Source organism: Scomber scombrus, chromosome 10 (genome assembly GCF_963691925.1).
Source record: "Scomber scombrus chromosome 10, fScoSco1.1, whole genome shotgun sequence".
Lineage (NCBI taxonomy): Eukaryota > Metazoa > Chordata > Actinopteri > Scombriformes > Scombridae > Scomber > Scomber scombrus.
The window spans coordinates 30026782-30053420 of NC_084979.1; the positions used below are offsets into that span (position 1 = coordinate 30026782).

At 39.1% G+C, this 26639-nt stretch overlaps 1 protein-coding gene across 1 annotated transcript; it reads right to left on the reverse strand.

Annotated features, from left to right (window-relative positions):
• Positions 1–1443: 1443 nt before the first annotated feature.
• Positions 1444–26531, reverse strand: trim101 (tripartite motif containing 101). The gene is made up of 11 exons (XM_062427199.1): positions 26512–26531; positions 25447–25645; positions 15384–15565; positions 14196–14370; positions 12002–12097; positions 11641–11718; positions 10654–10809; positions 9957–9979; positions 9700–9824; positions 6923–7362; positions 1444–1567 (listed from the first exon to the last, which is right to left on the reverse strand). The coding sequence occupies exons 1-11, from the start codon at positions 26529–26531 to the stop codon at positions 1481–1483; spliced, it is 1581 nt and encodes a 526-aa protein (XP_062283183.1). The 3' UTR covers positions 1444–1480.
• Positions 26532–26639: the final 108 nt, after the last annotated feature.

A 26639-nucleotide genomic window follows, 5' to 3' on the forward strand; every position in this document is an offset into this window, starting at 1 on the left:
CTATGTAAAAAAAAAAAAACACGAGAGGCCGAGCAGAACTGTTGATCCTGAATTAAAACACATCTAAGGAACAGTAAATAGATTTAGTAAGTAGATATTTTACCAAAAAACAAATGATGTGTGTTGTATGTATTTATGACATGTATATACTTATAATAAACTCTTCACATTATGCATCTAATAGTAGATGCTGATCAGAAAAGCAATCATATTAATGTGTAAAGTTTCTATGAGCATGCAGCAACCAGCCGCCATCATCATGCAGCAGTGACGGACTCAGAGAGTGATGGAGTGATGATAGAAAGACTGGAATATAAACAGAAAAACAAACAGTAAAAGTAAATAGATTCATTCAGATAGTAATTTATTCACAGTAGTTTCCACCTTTTGTTTGATAGACTGTAAACTGACTTTTGAAATCTGATTCTGAAGTGTAATTACACAACTCTACCACAAGGGGTCAGAAGAGACTGTCAGAGCTGAAGGAGCAATAAATAGATATATAAAATACACTATAAGAGTTTTCAGCAGTTATTTCAACTACTGTATTTTTATTTGATATTATTGGTCATTTTTTATAATTAATGTTGTAGTAAACATTACTTGTAAAACTATTTGAGGCAAATTATATATACAAATATATTGTCTTGAATGCCAGAGCTGAAGGTATTTTTATATTTGACATTATAGTGATTATTTTGTACATTTCTGACCTAGCTTATTATTATGATGATGATGATTATTGTTATTATTGTTATTATTGTTATTATTATTAATATTAATAATGAATATAATAATAATGATATATTTTCAAGTATTATTATTATTATTATTATTAATAATAATAATGATAATAATAATAATAGTAATTATTATTATTATTTATTATTATATTATTATTATTATTATTAATAAGAATAATAGTAACAATAATAATAATAATAATGATAATAATCATAATATATAATTATACTGTAGTAAATTGTATTTTGAATATTTTTGTAGATTATATTTTTATGGAAAACATTGTTGTAGTTTAATGTATTTCTTACTTAACAGCTTGTTTTTTTCTCTTATGTCTTTAAATAAAAATTATCAAAATAAAAATTAGAAGAATTATTATGATGATGATGATAATGATGAAGATTATTATTATGATGATGATGATGATGATTATTATTATTGTTATTATGATTATTATTGTTGTTGTTATTACACTAAAATCTGATTTAATCTAACAAAATACAGATGATACCATAAACATAATGAAAGATGTTTTTTAAAACACGATTTTAAAATAATTAAAATACTTAATGACACACTGATCATTAGTCATCATCACCCTCATGCCAGCACACAGTTTAGTTTAGACACGACACTCTTTTAAATCTGAAGCTCTCCTGCAGATTTGTGTGCAGCCAGCTGGTGTTTGTGTACCTGAGCTGTGCAGCAGGGAGGAAGGATGAGTCTCCTGCTGGTGTTATGTGCAAATGAAGCAGCCGATGTAAGCCCACACCCTCTGCAGGATGAGCAGGAAGGCCAGCAGGTAGAAGAGAAGAGTGACAGCCTGGAGAGAGATGGAGGGGGATGGAAGAGGAGGGGAGATGGGAGGGAGGAAGGAAGGAAGGAAGGAAGGAAGGAAGGAAGGAACGAAGGAAGGAAGGAAGGAAGGAAGGGAGGAAGGGAGGGAGGGAGGGAGGGAGGGAGGGAGGGAGGGAAGGAGGGAGGGAGGGAGGGAGGGAGGGAGGAAGGAAGGAAGGACACGGAAAGGACAGGGGAAGGTAGGGAAGGAAGGAAGGAAGGAAGGAGGGAGGGAGGGAAGGAAGGGAAGAAGGAAGGGAGGAAGGAAGGAAGGAAGGAAGGAGGGAGGGAGGGAGGGAGGGAAGGGAAGAAGGAAGGGAGGAAGGAAGGACATGGGAAGGGAGGGATGAGGAGAGGCAGAGAGAGAGAGGAGATGAAGACATGAGGTAGAAATTGAGGGATGGGACAGAGACAGAGACAGGGAGAGTGAATTAAGGAGGGGAGGTGGGATGAAGGAAGGAAGGAAGGAAGGAAGGAAGGAAGGAAGGACAGGGGAAGGGAGGGATGAAAGAGACAGAGAATGGGGGATGGATTAAGGAGGGGGGTGGGAAAGAAAAATGGAGAAGAATTTATGAGTTTATGGAAGTCAGTTAAAAGAAAAAAAGGATGATAGAAAATATAAAGTAAGAAAGAAGAAACGGAGGAGAGGAAGGAATTTCGTAGAATGAGAGGAAGGGGGAAATAGAGATAGAGAGAAACAACAGAAACAAGTAGAAGAATGAATGAAATGATGGGAAGAAGGCAGGAGCAGGTAGGCAAAAAAGAAGAAGGTCGAGGAAGACGAGGGAAAGGAATGAGAACAATGGAGGAATAAAAAGGAGGGAGAATAATGGAGGAAATTGGTGAGAAGAATTGAAAAAGAAGAAGAAGAAGAAGAAGGGAAGAGGAGAGATGAAGTGATGATGCTGCATCAAAAAAAGACAAACACAGAACACTATGGAGAGGAGGAAGGAAGGAAGGAGGGAGGAAGACTCATTTCCCTATTTTCCCTCTTAATTTAAGCTCCAGTTTATACTCATCTGTCTCTTCCCTCGTTTCATGTCATCTTTATACTTTCAACGACATGAAAATATAACATAGCAATAATGATTGAACTGTTATTTTATATGTAAAGTGTAAAATGAGCAGAGCTTTATGGAACTGTGGGGTTTATTGTATAACCATTAGATCCATCAGTCTTCACTGCTACATCATAAAAAGAAATCCTCATAACTACTATCTTATTCAAACTATTAACTATTCATTTCACTAAAACACATGGGAATAGATACGGAGATAATCTGAGCCAGTATAACATTTTAAAATTAGCATTTTTGTGGACTTTGGGTCACTTTAGGTCATCATATTTCAGGGTAAAAGAACATTTATGGTGTTTTTACAGCTCTAAAAAGACAAAAATGGGTTAAATTAGATCCTGGACATTATATAAGGGTTACAATATTTTGGGCATCTTTAGATCATTTTAAGTCATCAAATTCCAGGGTAAAAGAACATTTGGGGTGATTTTACAGCTGTCAAATGTAAAAAAAATGGGTTAAATTTGACCCTAAATCTTATGTAAGGGTTAAAATATTATGACTATATTATATACTCTCTTATTAAAACTATTAACTATTCATTCAAGTAAAACATATGTCAAAAGATGCAGAGATAATTTGACCCAGAACAGCCTCAATGGACAAACATTTGTAGCAAAGTAGAACATTTTAAAATATTTTCATTATATGCATTTTGGGCCACTTTTAGGAAAAGTCATCAAATTTCAGGGTTAAAGACATTTGTGGTGTTTTTACAGCTGTTAAATGTCAAAATGGGTCAAATTTGATCTGAACAGTATGTAAGGGATAAATTAGTAGCTGCGAATTATATCATATTTTTGAAAATTCACCTTTAAGGATCTAGAAAAATGTCATTAACTAAGGAATAAGAACAGTATAATGGTCAAATAAAAGCTCTCTTGCAATTTAAGAGCGATTTTTTTCACTGACACCTGATTTTAACTTTTGGGATAATATTTTTTTTTTTCTTGCTTAATAGCAGGAATGAGCCTTCATCCTCTCTTCCTTTCCTCCTCTCCATTATTCCCTCTTTACTGTGACCAAAGTGAGCAGTTTGCTGACGCTGTTTCAGCCAAGTTGCAAAAGTGACTCCTCCAAAATAAAACAAACAAAAACAACAACAACAACGGCTAATAAGAAGAAGAGGAGGAGGAGAGAAGACAGTGTGGAGCCACATCAACCAGGTGGGTGAAGAGTGAAAGAGCCCGCTCGATGATGGTGACGATGATGACGGCGATAAAAACCAGACAACACTGACCTGCAGAGAGACACAGGAAGTTACTTTCTCCTCATTTTCAGCAACGCTTGTTTCCATTTTGGGGTTAAAATCTTCGAGCTGCTCTTCATTCTTCTCCTCGTCTTGTTTGTTTTCTGCAAATTCTGAATTACGAGCCTCAAACACTGCATCCTCATCTGTCTGATTTAAGCCGTTTGTCGTCTCCTCACTATAATCTCCTTCATCCCAGCTGTCATTTTTCATCTCAGAGATACTTCCATCTTTACCTAAATCATTGCTCGGTACTTCACACCTCTTTTCCAGACCATCATCCATCATCTCAGCTTCAAATCTACCCTCTCCCATCTCTGAAAGCTCTCTCAAAGCCCCTTCCAGACCTAAAATATCTTCTTCTGCGTCCTCTACCTGACTACAACTGAGCTCAGAGTTGTGTTTATCCATCATTAAACTACCTCTCTCCAGCTTAGGGTGAATCTCCTCAGGTAGAATGGAGGTTTGACTCTCTTTATTATCAGGAAAACTGTCTAAACTATCATCCCCACCATCAAAACTACCCTCTGCTCTGTTGTAACTTGTATCCGCCATCCCAGGCAGGCACACCCATCCCTGCATATCATCCTCTTCCTCTTCTTCTTCCTCCATGATACCAACTTCTCCTCCTTCTCCTGTTGTCTGCCTGGTTAGTTGCACTTGGGGAACAAACGTTGAACCACTGTCTGGCTCTAAAGGCTTCTGCTGGGGTTGAGATTCAGTGAGCGCGGGTGTAGTTTTAAGGTAGTTTTCTGACGGCTGGGTGGAAAGTTGGTGCTCTTGGGGCTGCAGGTGGGTTAAAGGAGGTTGTTTTGAGCTTTGTTCTTGAGTTTCAGACAGGAAATCGGAGTCCTGCATCCACGGAGGCTGGATTTGGACCTCAGGAAGGAAATCCTTTTCTGATTTTGGTGTGCACATCATCTCCTCTGTATCATTAATCATTGATAGAGTTTCTGCAGAATCTGGGTACCAGCTGGGGTAAAATGTCATCTGCACTTCTTCTTCTTCTTCTTCTTCTTCTTCTTCTTCTCCTTCTCCTTCTCCTTCTCCTTCTCCTTCTCCTTCTCCTTCACCTTCTTCTTCTTCTTCTTCTCCTTCTCCTTCTTCTTCTTCTTCTTCTTCTTCTTCTCCTTCTTCTTCTTCTTCTTCTTCTTCTTCTTCTTCTTCTTCTTCCTCTTCTTCTCCTTCTTCTCCTTCTTCTCCTTCGTCTCTGTCTTCATGCCAAACATCTTGTTCTCCCTCAGTTTCTCTCTGTGCCGTCCGATCAGCTTCATCACTCTCTGACTCTCCCCCCTCACACTGATATGTGAAGGAAGACAGTTAAAAGGAACATGCAGAAGATTTTGCAGATTTAAACCCATTTACTACGAGTCACCATTTTCCAAAATATAGAAGTTTTTAGACTGATTTTCACTCTTTCAATCTGCTTTTGGTTTAGTTTAATTTCAATCATCTTGCAGAGATTTTAAAGCATTAATTAGTGCTTAATGTCCAGACTGTAGCTAAATATTCAACAGAGAATTGGGGACGTACCCTGGTGGGCTAGTGGTTAAGGCATATACGATATAAATGCAACATCCGCAGTTTAATTCCCAGCCGAGGAAACCTTTGTTGCATGTTATACCCACTCCTCTTTCATTGTTTCCTGTCTCTCTACACTGGCTGTCAAATAAAGGCAAAGATGCTAAATAAACAACAACACAAAAACAAACCAAAATGAGCTCAAAATCACAGAATCTTCAAACTGAACTAAATATACTGAATTAACATTATTACTGACCAAATCAATATCTTTTAGCAGCGACGGAGCTTCACTTACTGGTGTTTGAGAGCACTGTTGTCAGCTCTGTATGAGACACAGTTTCACTACATCCTTATTAAAAGCTTATTTTATTTTTATATTAAAAGCTAGTTGGCCGCTGAGCTGTTAATATTATATTCTAACATGATCAGCTGATTCTCTTTGGTGTGTTCAAGAAGCACCAACATCATCACTGCCTGGCACAGTGTGTTTTTCATGCCACCACTAGGGGGCGCTGTGATTCTTGCAGCATCTCTTTGATTTTTAAAGTGCTGAATGAGGATTAACCAGGTGGGGAGTTCCGGTCCTCTGAAATGATGCCAACGTGGAAGTAACTTAAAACTGCATTCTATCAAAAGGCCACCAGGGGGCGACCGTTTTGGTGTCAAAAGGACTTCCGTCTCTATACAAGTCAATGGAGAATTCACCAACTTCTCACTTGATTTCTAACCTCAGTAAACGTTTTCAAAATGTGTTTATGGTCTCAATCGCTAGTTTAAAGCCTTCTTCAATGCAGTATGATGTTCATTTGGGACATTTTGGCCTCCCTGATTTTATATGTGACGATAAAGCAGGGTATGCATTAGGGCATGGCTACGTTGTGATTGACAGGTTGATTGGTTCACAGGTTCAGGAGGGCGCCTCTTGCTCCTCCTGATGCCCATATAAGTAGAATCCGTGTTTTTATTATTCCCGGCATGCACCTGAAATTTTCAAGATGGCGCTGCTCAGATCCGAAACTATTGGCCTCCGAGCAGCAGTCCACAAACCAATGGGTGACGTCACGGATGTTACGGATTAACTGAGAGCAGAGGCTGCAAGGAAGGTTGGAAATCAGTCTAAAATCATAATTTGTAACATTTTGGAAAATGGTTTGGAAATAATGTAAAAAGTTAACCAAAGAGTTAAGTTAAAGGACTTACAGCTCCTTTAAAGTGCATGAGAAAAGAGAGGAATGTGAGCTTTAAGAGACGGATAGAAGGATAGAAAAGCTGGGAAAGTATTTAAAGTTGAGCTGGAAGAAGATTTGTTTTGTCAAAAGTTCATTTTCACACATTTAACAGCAAAAAAATAATTTCCAATCAACACTTCTCATCTTAAAATAGCTGTTATATAATTAACACTTACACATTAACAGCTGGTTGGATTGAAATCATGTTATCTGTATGTTACTGAACTCATTTTTAAGCTGATACAGGTGATTTTGTACTGTACCTGTTGTGTGCTCATCCCGTCCTCGTGCTCACAGATGTTTCCTTCTTTAACAGGTTCAGCTTTATATTCCTCTACTTCTCTTCTAACCTCCACCACTTCCTCTTTCTCCTCCTCCTCTTCCTCCTCCACCACCATGTCCTTCACTCGACCCGATCTTTCATTGTTAAAGTCCAGGTTATCCGTCTCCGGCTGCACAACTGCACCATCAGGCTCCGTCACAGAGTCCATCACCTGATCTGGAGTCGCCGCTGGTTCCGGTGCAGCCACCGGTACTGGTTCCACTGGTGGAGAAATGAGAGCTTGGATCGGCTGTTTGGCAGAGTCCTGGTTCTGGATGGAGGTTTCCTGAAGGGGGGCCAGTTCTGCGTGCTGGAGAGAGACTTCTTTGGGTTCTTCTGGCTCTGGTTCAGACTCCGGTTCATCAGGAACATCTTCTTCAACTGAGGAGAGTGTTAGTTTTAGTTTAGTTCGGTTTATTTCGGTCACATGAAGTCAAAACATACAAACCATTACACAAAGAAAATCATATATCCCTGTTCCTTGTCCTTCATCTCCACCAAATCTATTAACAAGCCAAAAAGTATAAATAAATAAATAAATACATAAATAAAGAAGTTAGATGTAGGCTGAAGCATTTGTTTATAGCACCTTCCCTTCTTTCATTAATCATTCAATAGATTTCAATGTGTATAACGAACCCAAAACATCCTCAACAACTAGCTATAAACATAATGCACATGATGTAACAATATAGTGAAAATACACAATATTTTACAGTATTTTACAATTATTATGAAATACAGTGAGATATATACTGTTATAAATCCACTGCAATTCATTACAGTGTACATGAAACACTCTATTCTATTTATCTCTATTTATCTGTATTTATCTCTATTTATCGCTATTCTATATAAATTCACATTCTGCAGTGTTTTTGACATTTAGACACTCAAAGTGAGTCGGGTTGAGTCAAATTGGGGGCTCGTCCAGGATTAAACCAACTATATTTAAGGGCTGGGTATAGTAATTAAAAGAATTACGATACCAGCACCAATCCAAGCTACACTTAATGTGATACCGATACCAGTTGAGTACTTCATTTGATACCCATCATGTGAATAGAAGCATTAAATTGTGACTTCACCACCACAGATGGGTAGTACTGTAGCTGCTGTGGCAGTGGACCAATCACATTAAATCGAAGAACGCTTGTGTTGATTGGTTGTGAGTAAGTCCATACAAATAGTCATATTTTCTAGCTCTGGGTGCAAAAAGGATTGATTGCAGGTATCGTTTGATGGGAGACTGGGCGACGTTTTGATACTACTTGGTATCGATTTATTTCGGTCGCTACTTTTAAAGGTATCGACCAAAATAAACCAGCCCTTACCGAGCCAAGAAATTCATTCTGCGTGGTCATTTGGCCCACTTTTGTTACCCTACCTCCGGTGATGATGGGGGTCTGCCAATTTGTTTGTAGGCATTTGGTTTTTGGAAAGTCTGGACTTTAGAGTTTGCCTATTCGGTTACCAAATTTGGGGAGTATCATCAAGTCACATGACTGATCAAAGGACTTTTAAATTTGTTTATTATTTTTGAACGGCACAGCTTCATCTCCACGGACCATCACTGTTTTTTCATCTATTCCTGCATGGTCTAAAGTGGGATACATTTTTTTTTTAACCCTCCTGTTGTCCTTGAGTCAGGAAGGAAGGAAAGATGGAAGGAAGGAAGAAAGGAAGGAAGGAATGATGGAAGGAAGGAAGGAAAGAAGGAAGGAAAGGAGGGAGGAAGGAGGGAAGGAAGGAAGAAAGGAAGGAGGGAGGGGGGAAGGAAGGAAGGAAGGAAGGAGGGAGGAGGAGGGAAGGAAGGAAGGAAGGAGGGAGGGAGGAGGGAAGGAAGGAAGGAAGGAAGGAAGGAAGGAAGGAAGGAAGGAAGGAAGGAAGGAAGGAAGGAAGGAACAGTCAAAACAGACGGGGTCAATTTGACCTGGGAGGACGACACGAAGGTTAAACAGTGAAATCTGCCTTTATTTCATTTTCACAAATAGAATAAAGCTTTCACGATTCTGAAACTTGTGTTTTAAAGAGACTCTGGCATCTGTGAGATAATCCAGTCCAGATTTAACCAGTCTAGGTAGGTAGTACTGTACTTTATGGTGGAAGTGTAGCGTGCTGCAGACGAGTTGTGTAATGTTTTAAATTTAATGGACTTGCATTGAAGGCCACGCTGTGTATCTGTACACAAAGTTAAAAACAGAGATTTCCTTTTAAATAAAGCATTGGGACGCTGAGCACTGACTCATTGGTACAGATTCATTAATGCATCAGCTCTGTTATATTTTGATGATTTTGTTTATTTGAGCAGAAAGCAGCCTTCTCATTGGCTCTTCACTTACTGTAACTAGCCGCCCACTATTTTTGGACTCAGGCCTTAAATCCTCCACACAGATACTGTTACATAGTTTGTATTACATCCACACGCTTGTTTCTGGCACGCAGCGTTACACTTCAGTCTCTATAACACCAAACATTAAACAATTCAACTTTTTTCTTTTATTTTTTACATCCTAAATAGATGCAACATTTTTACTAAGTGAAATTTCAGCTACTTTTTTCATCTTTTAAAAGGTAAAACTTGCAATTTTTCTTTGTGATTTTGCTGCAGCTCAGTTTCCTCCAATGCAAATGTATTGGCAACATGTATATATAAATAAATGAGTGACGTTTCTAAGTGGTTTCCCAGCAGTGATGTCTGACACCTCCTTTTCTCACCTTGGATGAAGTCAATGCTCTTCAATGCTCTCTCCTGTCTGCTAAAGTTAAACGTGTAGTGGCTCATATTCTCGTAACCTGGTTTAAGCGTCTCTGCAGGAGAGGAGCTGGTCGCCGTTATTACTCTGAGAAGATAAGAGGAAAGGTCAAAGGAAGAGGAGAGGAGAGGGAAAGAGTAATGAATGGTTTAAGTAAAGAAGAGAAAAGATAAGATCCTACAAAGAGTATTTAGTCACATAATGTACAACAATACTCACTTTTTGATTAGACCTCTTGAATTCTGAGGTGAGGATGATGATGGGAGAACAGAAAGATCATTTTTAGTGACTCAGGACTTCAACAAACTGTATCATATTTAAATTATCCTGCAAATATATGTACAAACAATTTAACCCTTTGTAGGTTACACCAAGAAAGAGCCATTTAAAACATCATTTCTTTGCTTTTCCTTCCTCTTTGAGGCCATGACAAATAAAACAACCCTAAATGTGATGTTTTACAGACCTCTACTGACCTCATTTGTTCAAAACCTTTTATTAAAAACATGTTAGAGACTCATTCTGTTCGTACACAATTAATCTCAACTTCAAAAATGTCTCCAGCAGGATCTCTGATGTCAGCAGTGATTTGTGTTATTCTTCATTTATACACTAAAGCACAACCTGTATCTATAGCAACCATAGAACACTCTGTATCTATAGCAACCATAGAACACTCTGTATCTATAGCAACCATAGAACAACCTGTATCTATAGCAACCATAGAACAACCTGTATCTATAGCAACCATAGAACAACCTGTATCTATAGCAACCATAGAACAATCTGTATCTATGGCAACCATAGAACAATCTGTATCTATAGCAACCATAAAACAACCTGTAATGGTGTATGACAAACACCAATCTTACACACATATATAAAGAAGGTGGTGTTATATTATTACTTGGCTCACCTGTATAAAGACAGTCATGTCCGGCTCCTCCATGCTGCTCACTGCACTCTCCACCAGCTTGGTGTTGGCCGCCACGCTGTCTCCATAGCAACGCACCAGCGCCTGGACGTGGCTTGTCTTCTCTTCCTCCTCCGAGGTGATTCGCTGGGACATCGCCTTCAGAGAGACGATGTAAAGATGATGATGATGATGATGCTTGTACTTCAACAACAGGACTTCTGTTACTGCTGCTGCTTCTTCAACTTACATTATCTTTACATATGTAAAATATGAGTAAATCTATATGCTGAAGAGTAGTTTTTATGTAACTACATGTTCATTTTCATTCATTCATTCTCCAACTGCTACTATTACCGTTGCTATAACAACTACTATTGCCATATATGTCAACTTAATTGGTGTATAAGGTGTATATGTGCACTATAAGTAATATAATAATACACTAATATATAATAATATGCTTAATGTCTACTCTAAGCTGTATATGTGTAGTACAAGTATTATAGTATGCTGTATGTGTAGTATAAATAATATAATATGATGTATGTGTACTATAACTGATATACACGGTCGCCCATAAAGTTGGAATAATTTTGTTTTCAGACACATTCCTCTTTTTATTTTCTATTTATACACATCAGTAATCACCTTTGACCACTTGCAATGAGATTGATCAGTCAATTTTGAGAATATAGACACTTTATCTATTAAGAATACATCACATTTTCACAATCATTTCATGGAAAGAGGTAAAAAATATTTTATTCCAACTTTATGGGCGACTGTGTATTATGCTGTATGTGTACTATAAGATGTTTGTGTACTAAAAGTGATATAATATTCTGTATGTGTACTATAAACTGTGTATATGTACTATAACCTGTATATGTGTAGTATAAGTATTATAGTATGTTGTATGTGCACTATAATATAATATAGTGTATTTGTACTACAGGCTGAAGGTAGAACAGAAACAGAGTATCGGACCTTGCGTTTCTCCTCCAGGATGGAAAACATGTGACTGAACCTGTCACACACACTCTGTTTCTGAGCCTCACTGTTTTCCTACAGAGAGAAGAACAGGGAAAACGTTTTCAACACTTTATATCAATCAAACTTTGTATGTGTGACACTACGGCGGACTATAAACTGTGTTATTACTCCACCGGCAGAAAGTATATTATTTATAAGATCACCTGGAATTTAATGTGTTTTGTGTATTTGTTACTTCAGTTAAAGGTGAATATCATGCTCACCCTATATCTTAATTAAATGCATATATTTGTGACATCACGACTAGTTTGGAGCCAATCGCAGTATGCATCTTACAGAAGTTTGACACACACACCTCTATGCTCCTGCATCTTTCGTCCAGCTCGTCGATCAGAGCCTGGACTTTATTGTTGAATGCCGCCACAGAACTGAGTCCTTCATTCAGCTCATCCTGGAAAACAAATAGAAAGTAACTAGATTTAGTTCCTTTTAAAAGGTCACAATTAATGATTAAAAGGTGCTGAGTTTTACGCTTTAATCTCTCCACTCGTTCACTACTCTGTCGCTTACTCATCGGTGATTTTGAGATGTTGAACATTTATTAATAATCATCTTGTTGCGTTTCTGCCAAGAGGTGTAGTGTTGCATCGGAGTGATGATAAACATAAATTATATTGCACCTACTTAAAATAGGTGCCACTTTTACACATAGTCTGTGCATGTCGAAGTGCAGAATGATTTAAAAGATGTTACATAATCACCACGTACAACCCGTCACATGATGGGAATAAAATGATGAGGCTGCTAATCTGACTGCACGCTGGGTTTCATTGGAGTAATTTAAAGGTAGCAACAAAAGTCCCTTTCCAGACTCAAACCAGGGATGTTGCAGGTATATGACATGCACTGTAATCACTCTGCTACGACGGCACATCTTGACTTATTTATTGTCTGTGAATTTCTTGTACAATATAAATGCAAAGCTTAAAAAGTGCCAGAATTATGTAATTTAAAGGAGTAAAAACCTCCTCTGTGTGCAGTGTTGGAGAGACTTAAACTACATGTAGTTGAACTACATAGCTTAACTACAATTTGCTGTAACTTGCTGGTAATTAAACTACATTCATATTTTGTGCTGCGTCAAGTATTTCAACTACTTTTTGGGTCATTTTTTGTAGTTTAACTCAATTTACAAACTACAATTTGGGCCAATAACATGAAATATTTTTTATAAAAAAAAGATCTATATAATATACATTCTATTTTACCATTATTGTGATCCAGAACTCTTGATAAAAGGCATCAATCATGTCATGACATGCCAACATTATTGTTCAAGACACACCGATCTAGAATATGTCTGCCTCTTTGGGTTTTTTATTACATTTTTTTGTAGACTGATTTACATTTCTGATTTACATGTGGGTATTGGGGAAGGATTTTCATTTCTCTTTAATATTACCCAACATGTCTATAGATTACCCAACATGTCTATAGATTACCCAACATGTCTATAGATTACCCAACATGTCTTTATATTACCCGACATGTCTATAGATTACCCAACATGTCTATAGATTACCCATCATGTCTATAGATTACCCATCATGTCTATAGATTACCCAACATGTCTTTATATTACCCAACATGTCTATAGATTACCCAACATATCTATAGATTACCCAACATGTCTATAGATTACCCATCATGTCTATAGATTACCCATCATGTCTATAGATTACCCAACATGTCTATAGATTACCCAACATGTCTTTATATTACCCGACATGTCTATAGATTACCCATCATGTCTATAGATTACCCATCATGTCTATAGATTACCCAACATGTCTATAGATTACCCAACATGTCTTTATATTACCCGACATGTCTATAGATTACCCAACATGTCTATAGATTACCCAACATGTCTATAGAATACCCAACATGTCTATAGATTACCCAACATGTGAACCTACAGTATGTTGACCAACATGTCAGCTTTTTTTCTTTAAAAAAATAAAACTTAGTTGAGGCATATTTCTGCTGCATGTGAATTTTTCGTAGGCTATTATATTTAGTTTTATAAACACCACATGTTGATTAATTTAACGCTGAGTTAAATGAGTATAATGAGTATCAGTAGTTGCTAAGGCTACTTTTTTTTTAGCTGTAGTTTGTTCAAACTACTGCCAGGCTGAACTTCCCCAACACTGTCTGTGTGTTTTCTGTTATTTCGACTTGTCAACAAGATATTATATTCTTTTTTTTTTTTTAAACAAGTGTAATAACAAATAAAGTTTAAAAAAAGCAGTAGTATGATTCTTTAAAGGTCTATTTCCACTCCCATCAATCAAATAAACTCTGAGACATCACTATCATTTTTCCTGCTTTTATTTTTCCCATATGGGTTTTCTGCCTCTCCCTGTACGCTATATTATCTGTCTTTTTTTTGTGTGTAATTTTAATTGGTGCAAAATAAACTAAACTAAAACCAAAGATTAACTCTTTCCTCACATATTAACATCACAGAGTGTTTTGATATAAACCTTCTTCTGCTGGTAGATGTCCGTCAGAGGAGCCACCTGACAGGACTGATGAGCTCCGAACACTTTGCAGAGGGAACAGGTGGGAACCTGGCAGCTCAGACAGTAGATGTTCATCTTCTCGCCTTCGTGGTCCGGACATTTCACCTTAGCAGAGAACGGAGGAAGAGGTAGAGGGCTGGAGGAGAGAAAGAGGGAAAACCAAAACCTTTAACCTTTAACCCTTTAATACTGTTTATATTCTGACTCATAATTAGTTTAAACACTGATTCACATTCATAACCTTTGTGTCGTCCTCCCGGGTCAGATTGACCCCGTCTGTTTTGACTGTTCCTTCTTTCCTCCCTTCCTTCCTCCCTCCTTCTCTCTTTCTTTCCTCCCATCCTTCTTTCCTTCCTCCATCCCCCTTTCCTCCTTGCTTCTGTCCATCCTTCCTCCCTTCCTTCCTTCCTTCCTTTCCTTCCTTCCTTCCCTTCCTTCCTTCCTCCCCTCCTTTCTTCCTCCCTCCCTCCCTTCCTCCCTCCTTTTCTTCCTTCTTCCTTCCTCCCCCCTTTCTTCCTCCCTCCCTCCCTCCCTCCCTTCGTCCCTCCTTTCCTTCCTTCCTTCCTTCTTTCCTTCCTTCCCTTCCTTCCTTCTTTCCTCCCTCCTTTCCTTCCATTCTTCCTCTCTCCCTTCCTCATTTCCTTTCCTTCCTTCCTTCCTTCCTTCCTTCCTTCCTTCCTCATTTCCTTCCTTCTTCCTTCCTCCCTTCCTCCTTTCCTTCCTTCTTCCTTCCTTCTTTCCTCATTTCCTTCCTCCCTCCCTTCCTTCCTTCTTCCTCCCTTCCTTCCTTGACTCGAGGACAACAGGAGGGTTAAAGGTTTGATTCATCTCATTAAAAGACATGTACAATCACTATTTAATGTTCCAGGAGAACATTTGATAGAATATGAAGAATATAACAACATATTTAACAAACTTTTAAGTCAAATTTGTATATTTGCATGTATAAAAATGTGTTTTAACTGCACAAAAATTACAAAAAAGATGCATCTCTTTCCATTTTGTTATACTGTGGTTCAAATTAGGAAAAGACTGGCAAAAATAAATGTGTATGAGGTGTTTTTACAGCCTTAAAATTTAAAATATGGGTCAAATTTGACTCTGAGTATGTAAGGGTTAAATATCATTATTGTCCCTGTGCCTCTTCACCTCGGGGCGTTCTTGCTGTTGCTGACTTCCTGCTTGTAGACGTCGATGATGTTCTCCACCAGCAGGTTTCGTTGCAGGCCGTAGACGCCGTGGCGATCCAGAACCACTTCATGTCTGCAGGACGGACACCGGAAACGACCGCTGTTCACCGTCATGGTGGTGCGAGGCTGGAACAGGGAGGGCTGCACGGAGACATTCATGTGTTTAGAAAGCATCAATAGTCGATCTGACTGATCAATAAATGTGATTAAACCTTGATTCATGTTTCAGAGAGCAGAGAGAGTGTATTTTTTAGCTTTTACACCACTAAACATCTCCTATCACACAATATCATGTCCTATTTTACCTCAGACATGAAAATATAACATAGCAATAATGATAGAAATGTCTCTTTTTGGTAGTTTTGAGTCTCTTTAGTCACTCCATCTCTACGTTACCATGGTAACTAGATGGCAGCTGTTACTCAAACTAACTGTAGGTTGATTCTAATCATTTTTTCATCTCTTTTTTGTATTTTTTAGGTTTCTTTTGTCAATTTATGTCTCTTTTAGTCATTTTTTCATCTCTTTTTGGTGTTTAAATGTTGTTTTATTGAAAGTGTATTTTGTATTTTTGGAGAATATCACACAATATCATGTCCTATTTTACCTCAGACATGAAAATATAACATAGCAATAATGATGTAAATGTTATTTTATATGTAAAGGTAACTTTAGGTCATCAAATTTCAGGGTAAAAGAACATTTAGGGTGTTTTTACAGCTCTAAAAAGTAAAAATGGGTTTAAATAAGACCCTGGACATTATGTAAGGGTTACTATATTTTCATTTTTGTGCATTTTGGGCCACTTTAGATCATTTTAAGTCATCAAATTCCAGGGTAAAAGAAACATTTGGGGTCATTTAGCAGTTGTACAAGTTTGTGCAAATCTTCATAACTACTATCTTAATAAATCTATTAACTATTCATTTATCTAAAAGACATGTCAATAGATACAGCTCACATTTGTAGCACCTATACAAAATTATAACATCTTAAAATATTTCATTTTTGTGCATTTTGGGTCACTTTAAGAGGTTTAAACAGGTCAAAATGGGTCAAATTGGACCCCAACAGTATTTAAAGGGTTAAAGAAAACCTTTAATCTCTCCGAGTCTGCTTTTCAACACCCAACAGTTGGAGTCTGTTGGCTGCACGTTGGGATTTTAATAATTAGTAACAGTGTTAAAGAGTCAGCGGTGAAGAATGTGTAAAATCTTTCTAAATGTCTCCCTGGCTGAAGTCAGAGCTGGTTCAGGACGAGGTTACTGGGCAAGGACGAGGCCTGGAAAGTCCCCTGCTCCCCTCCGTCCAGCATGTAAACACCCTGAAGCTCAACCAAGGGGGGCTGTTAACTGCTCATCCACGACGTTTAACTGTCCTCGTCTCTATAAGAAGTAAAAATAAACCGGTAGCCTCTGTTGCTCTCACTCACACCAAACTCTCTTATCATAAACAGAGAGAAAACAAGCTCTCATCACATTCTGACTAGTGAGCAATGAGCAAGAATCCTGAAATATAACAACATGATGATGATGATGGTGCAGTGAAATTAAAGGTATAGTTCAGTTTTTTACATTTGAGGCAAAAGAAGTCCAAACAAAACTATAAATAGAGTGTGTGAACATATATAATGTGTATGTTGTAAGCTCCTGATAAGAGACTTTAAATAGTTTCAGATACTTTACATCAAACTCATTTTAGTTCAAGGGCCACATACAGCCAGGTCAACTTTTACCCTTTTTTTCATCTGAGATCAGAGGTTCCATGATACTTGTGTCACAATATTATATTATTTTATATCCAAATGAAAAACTTTCTCCTGCACACTGACTGTCACCTGAAAACAAACTAGAGCCGTCTAGTTGACTGAAAAAACAGTCGATTTTATCATTCAAGTACCAAAACCTTACATTTTCATTTGCAATTCCAATAATAAAAGATACTTCGATCGATTTTCTTTCCCCCCTCCCCTACTAAACATACAAAGAAGGAAATATATTCGTCCATAATGTCAAAAATATTAATTCTTCACATTTAATATCATTTGTTGAATATTTCATCCTCTCCTGTGTAACATGTGTTTTTTCTCATAAAAATTAAAAACATAACTATTTCTGCTCTCTGAAAGCTTCATTATAGATTCATTATGTTTATTTGTGACTGATGAAGTTTGTTATTGAGACTAATTGTGAGAAAATGCTGTGACGGGTCAGATTATGAACCGAGTGAGGGTTAAAAATGCATTGAGACAGATTCACATTTCATTATATTTGGCCCCAGCAAACGCTAGCTCGAATTCAAGCAGTAATATTAACTGCTACCATGATTACTACTTAATTTGACAATGACTATTTTTTGGAAATAATCCTATTTGCTTTCTTTATGAGAGTGACAAACTCTCTACCAGCGCTTATATGTCTATCAGCTTATCATTAGCTCATTAATTAACATACTCTTGATTCTTTAAAGGACCAATATCTAGGATATAGTGGTATGTAGATATAAAGACTCATTCTAAAGTAACAAAAACTCAATTATTCTTATTTCCAGGTGATTAAACACTAATCAAAACATACTCATGACTATTATATTTAATTTCTGCCAAGTGTTATCTGCTAGAAGCTGCTAAATTCTTCACACTGCACCTTTAATTTGTACATTAACAGTATTACAAAACCAAATATTTGTGGTTTTAGGGGAAGTTTGGTGGCTTATGTCTATAATTCACAGATAAACATGACATCCTCTCATCTAACTCTCTAATGTTACTATTAGTTTATTGTTTTTTTATTGCTTTTGTACTTATTATTTATTTTTTCTGCCCACTTTGCTGCTGCAGTACTGCATATTTCCCCATCGTGGGACTAACAAAGGAATATCTTATCTTGTCTTATCTTATTTATCTTAACACGCGTATAAAAAAAGAAAAAGAGATTATAAGAAGAAAGTGAGCAGCCGTGGACACAGATGAGAGGAGTGAGAGAGAAGCAGAGAGACAGATAGAGAGAGAGAAGCAGAGAGACAGATAGAGAGAGAGAGAGAGGCAGAGAGACAGATAGAGAGAGAGAGAAGCAGAGAGACAGATAGAGAGAGAGAGAGGCAGAGAGACAGATAGAGAGAGAGAGAAGCAGAGAGACAGATAGAGAGAGAGAAGCAGAGAGACAGATAGAGAGAGAGAGAGGCAGAGAGACAGATAGAGAGAGAGAGAAGCAGAGAGACAGATAGAGTGAGAGAGAGGCAGAGAGACAGATAGAGAGAGAGAGAAGCAGAGAGACAGATAGAGAGAGAGAGAAGCAGAGAGACAGATAGAGAGAGAGAGAAGCAGAGAGACAGATAGAGAGAGAGAAGCAGAGAGACAGATAGAGAGAGAGAAGCAGAGAGACAGATAGATAGAGAGAGAAGCAGAGAGACAGATAGAGAGAGAGAGAAGCAGAGAGACAGATAGAGAGAGAGAAGCAGAGAGACAGATAGAGAGAGAGAAGCAGAGAGACAGATAGATAGAGAGAGAAGCAGAGAGACAGATAGAGAGAGAGAGAAGCAGAGAGACAGATAGAGAGAGAGAGAAACAGAGAGACAGATAGAGAGAGAGAGAAGCAGAGAGACAGATAGAGAGAGAGAGAGGCAGAGAGACAGATAGAGAGAGAGAGAAGCAGAGAGACAGATAGAGAGAGAGAGAAGCAGAGAGACAGATAGAGTGAGAGAGAAGCAGAGAGACAGATAGAGAGAGAGAGAAGCAGAGAGACAGATAGAGAGAGAGAAGCAGAGAGACAGATAGAGAGAGAGAAGCAGAGAGACAGATAGAGAGAGAGAAGCAGAGAGACAGATAGAGAGAGAGAGAAGCAGAGAGACAGATAGAGTGAGAGAGAAGCAGAGGGACAGATAGAGTGAGAGAGAAGCAGAGAGACAGATAGAGAGAGAGAGAGAAGCAGAGAGACAGATAGAGAGAGAGAAACAGAGAGACAGATAGAGAGAGAGAGAAACAGAGAGACAGATAGAGAGAGAGAGAAGCAGAGAGACAGATAGAGAGAGAGAAGCAGAGAGACAGATAGAGAGAGAGAAGCAGAGAGACAGATAGAGAGAGAGAAGCAGAGAGACAGATAGAGTGAGAGAGAAGCAGAGAGACAGATAGAGAGAGAGAAGCAGAGAGACAGATAGAATGAGAGAGAAGCAGAGAGACAGATAGAGAGAGAGAAGCAGAGAGACAGATAGAGAGATAGAGAAGCAGAGAGACAGATAGAGAGAGAGAGAAGCAGAGAGACAGATAGAGTGAGAGAGAAGCAGAGAGACAGATAGAGAGAGAGAGAAGCAGAGAGACAGATAGAGAGAGAGAAGCAGAGAGACAGATAGAGAGAGAGAGAAGCAGAGAGACAGATAGAGAGAGAGAGAAACAGAGGGACAGACAGAGTGAGAGAAGCAGAGAGACAGATAGAGAGAGAGAGAAGCAGAGAGACAGATAGAGTGAGAGAGAAGCAGAGAGACAGATAGAGAGAAAGAAGCAGAGAGACAGATAGAGAGAGAGAAGCAGAGAGACAGATAGAGAGAGAGAAGCAGAGAGACAGATAGAGAGAGAGAAGCAGAGAGACAGATAGAGTGAGAGAGAAGCAGAGAGACAGATAGAGAGAGAGAAGCAGAGAGACAGATAGAGAGAGAGAGAAGCAGAGAGACAGATAGAGAGAGAGAAGCAGAGAGACAGATAGAGAGAGAGAGAAGCAGAGAGACAGATAGAGAGAGAGAGAAGCAGAGAGACAGATAGAGAGAGAGAAACAGAGAGACAGATAGAGAGAGAGAGAAGCAGAGAGACAGATAGAGAGAGAGAGAAGCAGAGAGACAGATAGAGTGAGAGAGAAGCAGAGAGACAGATAGAGTGAGAGAAAAGCAGAGAGACAGATAGACGAGTGAAGGAGCAGACAGGTGAGCAGAGACCCCTGATGGAAGGTTAGAGGGTTAAAGCTTCCTGAAATAGTGACTTTTAATCAGTGTCAGCTGCTGTTGGGCCTAACGGAGGGATCAGAGTCCGTAGAGAGAAACACACACAGCGGCTGGTAGAGAGACGAACGCTGAGGACTGAAGACTCAAACACACTGAGACATGGATGTGGAATTAAAAAAATCTTTGTCTCAGGTTGAATTTATGTTGATTACACACAAAGAGAAAGATAGAACAGGTGTGAAAACTTCTATTAACGCTCCTGTTGTCCTCGAGTCAAGAAAGGAAGGAAGGGAGGAAGGAAGGAAGGGAGGGAGGAAGGGAGGAAGGAAGGAAGGGAGGGAGGGAGGGAGGGAGGGAGAAAGGAAGGAAGGGAGGGAGGAAGGAAGGAAGGAAGGAAGAAGGAAGGAAAGGAGGGAGGAAGGAAAGAGGGAGGGAAGCAAGGAAGGTAGGAGGGAGGGAGGTAGAAAGGAAAAGAGGCAGGGAGGAAGGAAGGAAAGAGGAAAGAAGGAAGGGAGGAAGGTAGGGGGGAGGATAAAAATAGAGAAGGAAGGAGGGAGGGAGGGAGGAAAGAAGGAAGGAAGGGAGGAAGGAAAGGAAGGAAGGAAGGAAGGAAGGAAGGGAGGAAAGAAAGAGAGAAGGAGGGAGGGAGGAAAGAAGGAAGGAAGGGAGGAAGGAAAGGGAGGAAGGTAGGGGGGAGGAAAGAAAGAGAGAAGGAGGGAGGGAGGAAAGAAGGAAGGAATGGAGGAAGGAAAGGAAGGAAGGAAGGAAGGAAGGAAGGAAAGAAGGAAGTGAGGAAAGAGAGAGGAAGGAAACAAAGAAAGAGAGAAAGAGGGAGGAAGGACTTTAAGAGAGAGGACAGTGCTGATGATTAGATCTAAAGTTAAAGTCAGACTGAGCTGTGTTGTATTTACCGTCACACACACACACACACACACACACACACACACACACACACACACACACACACACACACACACACACACACACACACACACACACACACACACACACACGCTGAAGCTTTATGAGATGGGAAAAATGTGTGTGTGCTTCAGGATGGAGGGGAGAGCTTATAATTAAGGATCAGGGTCAAAGGTCGTGACAGTGAGCATGTCAGCGGGGGCAGAGTCTCTTAGGTTTCATTCTCACATACCAACATACATACAAACACACAAACATGGACGCACGTGTATATACTGGATCATACATGTAACGTGTGTTTGGGTTCCTGCTCATCGTTCTTTAACCCTTACGTTCTGTTCAGGGTCTAATTTACCCATTTTTTACATTGAAGAGAAGAAAAAAAACATTAAAAACTTTTCTTTAATCCAGAAATGTGACAATTTATCTTCATGTGACCCAGAAAATACAAAAATGGAAATGTTTCAGTGCAGGTGATACACAAAATTACACACACTATTACGTATAGAGACTAATTTCTGAGGGGATGTTGAGAAAAGCCTGAATATGAACAGTAAGGGTTAAGACTTTGGGTGACTTTGGGGTTCAGACAGATTTGCAGGTTTAGAAACACCTGCTATACAAACTTGACTGATGTTTCAGATGACAAGGACAGGATCAGTTTTCTAATAAACAGTCTCCACGGTAACGAGGCGTTCTTAGGTTCTGCTCAAACTGTCGTACTGTTAAAATTAAATCTCTAACAGGAAGAGAGAGAGAGACAGAGAGAGAGATTTCACTGTGCATTGCTTAGTCCAACTCATGCAACAGCCCACAATAAGGTCGTATGAAGTGTATGAAGGCGTGTAAGGACTATATATCTTAAAAAAAAAAATTAAAATTAATACTGGCCTGGAGGAGATGAAGGTGTGATATTTCGAGAAAAAACTCTCAAAAATATCTCAGATCAAAGTCGTGAATTTGCGAGAAAAAAACTTGAATAAAAGTTGTTTTATTCGGCCAAGCAGTCACATCGCCTCACTTTACAACACTGCAGAGACGTCGCTTGTCGTGCTTTATGCTGCTGTGGAAGAACTGATCAGATTGTACTTTTCAGTTGGGTTTAACAATAAGGAGATACTTGTGTAACCGAGCGTTATAGACAAAAAAAACGTTGCCTGTTTGCCTAATTCATGTAAATAACAGTCATTGTACTGAAAGCTCTGTTATTTGTGATTAGATTAATGTTTGATGATAATGTTTTAGAGAAGCCCACAGATGCTCGGTCTTCTCTTTATGGGAGCTCAGCATCACTCAAACCCTGAGTGCAGCCAATTTATCATTTAGGAGGAAAAGTCCTGTGCAGATCATTATTACATCATCATTATTACATCATCATTATTACATCATCATTATTACATCACAAAGCAGCAACCTTGGATTCATACAGCGTGGCTCAAAGAGAGAGACAGGAAGCATGAGTAGAGAGAGGACTCTGACATGCAGCTTAGCTCAGCTCAAACCACAGGTGTTGCAGGTATGTGGTGTGCGTATTAACCAGGATATGAAATGTTATACACACATTTACATTCATGTTATAACACTACAGGATCAATCCCGCTGACTTCAGTGATCCTCTGACTTTTCCCTCCAAGGCCACCATGAGATTAACATTGTTGGTTTTATATCCTGTAACTTTAAAGTGATTCATATTTAAAGATGAAGACAGTTAGTGAAGTTATTAAACATAGAAACTGACACTTTTTGGGAGATCTTTAGCTTGTATGAGGTATGTAATGCACAGACAGACCATCAGATTGTTCTATGGTTGCTATAGATACAGGTTGTTCTATGGTGGCTATAGATACAGGTTGTGTTATGGTTGCTATAGATACAGGTTGTTCTATGGTTGCTATAGATACAGGTTGTTCTATGGTGGCTATAGATACAGGTTGTTCTATGGTTGCTATAGATACAGGTTGTTCTATGGTGGCTATAGATACAGGTTGTGTTATGGTTGCTATAGATACAGGTTGTTCTATGGTTGCTATAGATACAGGTTGTTCTATGGTGGCTATAGATACAGGTTGTTCTATGGTTCCTATAGATACAGGTTGTTCTATGGTTGCTATAGATACAGGTTGTGTTATGGTTGCTATAGATACAGGTTGTTCTATGGTTGCTATAGATACAGGTTGTTCTATGGTTGCTATAGATACAGGATGTTCTATGGTTGCTATAGCTACAGGTTGTTCTATGGTGGCTATAGATACAGGTTGTTCTATGGTTGATATAGATACAGGTTGTTTTATGGTTGCTATAGATACAGGTTGTTCTATGGTTGCTATAGATACAGGTTGTTCTATGGTGGCTATAGATACAGGTTGTTCTATGGTTGCTATAGATACAGGTTGTTCTATGGTTGCTATAGCTACAGGTTGTTCTATGGTTGCTATAGATACAGGTTGTTCTATGGTTGATATAGATACAGGTTGTTCTATGGTTGCTATAGATACAGGTTGTTCTATGGTTGCTATAGATACAGGTTGTTCTATGGTTGATATAGATACAGGTTGTTCTATGGTTGCTATAGATACAGGTTGTGCTTTAGTGTATAAATGAAGAATAACACAAATCACTGCTGACATCAGAGATCCTGCTGGAGACATTTTTTCAAGTTGAGTTTCATTTTTTTCATCTTGTACATGAACAGAATGAGTCTAACATGTTTTTAATAAAAGGTTTGAATAAATGAAGTCTGTAGAGGTCTGTAAAACATCACATTTAGGGTCGTTTTATTTTGTCATGGCCTCAAAGAGGAAGGAAAAGCAAAGAAATTATGTTTTAAATGGCGCTTTCTTGGTCACTAAAAATGATCTTTCTGTTCTCCCATCATCATCCACACCTCAGAATTCAAGATATATAATCAAAAAGTGAGTATTATGACAATATATGTTGTAAATCTTGTACATTGTGTGACTAAATACTCTTTATAGGATACTTAAATGTGAATTAACCACTTGATCAAATACCTGAGAAACCAACAACATCAGCCCCATCTGTGCTCTGTATTTAGTGTCAATTAGCAAATGTGCTCATGTTAAACGTTACACATTTATCGTGCTGACATTATAGCATTTAGCTCAGTATGAAGTTGAGCCTCACAGAGCCGGCAGCGCTGTGTTTGACCTTTAGTCTGCTGGTTAACACTCTGTTGGCTCTGCCTGCTCGGACATTGTTCCTCAGGTTTACGCTGCAGTTTCCTGGCAGAGACAGTGAGCAGCTGCCCTCTGATCATTAAAGCATTACACTGACCTATCATTGATCAGAGCAGTAACAGAGAGGACAGAAGTGCTTATGATGTGTTTTATATTAGTGGATTATTATTATTACTGACTTTGCAATCTTATTTTGGCAGCTGGAGGAAGAGAATCTGATCTGTTTTATATAACTGTGTATAAGTGTCAAGTCTCATCGCCCCTTTATTTATATATTTATTTAGATTTTAAAGGTTTTACGGGAATGCATGAGATGAATTTAGGATCGTGCATGTGCGTATATGCTGCAATTGGATTGGACTGCTCAAGTGCACTGAAGTAGAGTTTATGCAGGTTAAAACAGCCTAAAAATGAATATGAAGATGGTCGCACGCACGCACGCACACACACACGCACACACACACACGCATGCACGCACACACGCACGCACGCACACACACACTTTACTTAAGCTGAACAATAGCAGCAAATGTAGGTCATGGTTGGCAGGTGTTTTACATGTTCATGAGCAAACCAGTTAAACATCCACAAGTCCCAGTTTAGACCCTGATAATCCATTGCACGTGCACGCACCCATGCACACAAACACACACACACACAAACACACACACATTCACACACACTCTCACACACATTGTCCTAGGTCACTTCTGGGGACACTGACTTACATTACATGACTCTGACCTTAACTTCTGACCCAGAAATCTGTGTTTTACCAATTTGGAAACACTGATTTTGACCCCAATTAACTGGTCTTATGTCTAAAATTACACACACACACACACACACACACACACACACACACACACACACACACACACACACACACACACACACACACACACACACACACACACACACACACACACACACACACACACACACACACACACACACACACAAACACACACAGACCTGGTAGAGCTCGTTGGCACACTTCCTGCAGAGGTTGTGCTGGCAGGGCAGGATGACCACGGGCTTGTTGAACAGCTCCAGGCAGATGGGGCAGATCAGCTGTTTCTCCAGCGTTTCCAGAGCCGCCTCGCGCTCCGCTCCTCTGCTGCTCTGCAGGCAGCTCAGGTCTGCCGTCAGTGACATGGCCGCTCCGATAAAACTTCAAATCCTCCTGCTGACACCAAAAACTGATTCAATGATTTCACTGATCTGCTGCAAATCCTTCTGCCTCTCATCGGTTGGTTTTAGACTATAAATGATACTAAACTGCAAATACTTAAATACAAATACTCTATACTACAAATACTCAAGTTTTTAGATTGATTTCCTTCCTTCAAGTTGGTCAAAATCAACTATTAAGATGTATAATAACTGGAAGGAAACTTCTATATGAGCCAAAAACTCCCTTTAAACACCCTTTAACATCCATTTCCCACCATAGTTTACCCTTAAGTAGCTTAAACCCTCCTGTTTTCCTCAGGTCAAGGAAGGAAGGACGGAAGGAAGGAAAGAAGGAGGGACAGGAGGAAGGAAGGAAGGAAGGAAGGAAGGAAAGAAGGAAGGACAGGAGGAAGGAAGGAAGGAAGGAAGGAAGGAAAGAAGGAAGGACAGGAGGAAAGAGGGAATTAGGAAGGAAAGAAGGAAGGAAAGGAGTAAGGAGGGAGGCAGGGAGGAAAAGAGGAAGGAAGTAAGGAGAGAAGAAAGGAAGGAAGTGAGGAAAGAAGGAAGGACAGGAGGGAGGAAGAAAGGGAGGTCAGAAAGAAGGAAGGAATGAGGAAGGAAGGAAGGAAGGAAGGAAGTGAGGAAAGAAGTATGGAAGGAGGAGGGAGCAAAGAAAGAGGGAAGGAGGGGAAGAACGAAGGAAAAATTAAAGAAAGAGGGAAGAAGGATGGAACAGTCAAAAGAGATGGGGTCAATTTGACCCGGGAGGACGACAGGAGGGTTAAATGTTTAAAATATATAACTTATAACAGTTTCTTGTGTCTATTCTGTGTGATCTTGTTGCTTCAGCTCTATGATGTTTACACTGAGTCATATAGAGTCATGTTTTAATGGCTGCACTGCTCCATACAATGTTTAAATGTCTTCTGCATCATTTTACTCTAAAGTCTGTAAAAGTCCACCGGGCATAATTGGGATCTTTTGGCAACTTT

Bases quoted from the DNA above. Each gene is read 5' to 3' on its own strand.
- trim101 (XM_062427199.1), bottom strand. From the start codon at position 26,531: ATGACTCTATATGACTCAGT. The intron at 12,098-14,195 runs GTTTATATCAAA...TTTGTTTTCCAG, and splicing joins ACATCTACCAGCAGAAGAAG to GATGAGCTGAATGAAGGACT. The intron at 10,810-11,640 runs GTCCGATACTCT...GTCTCTCTGAAG, and splicing joins TCCTGGAGGAGAAACGCAAG to GCGATGTCCCAGCGAATCAC.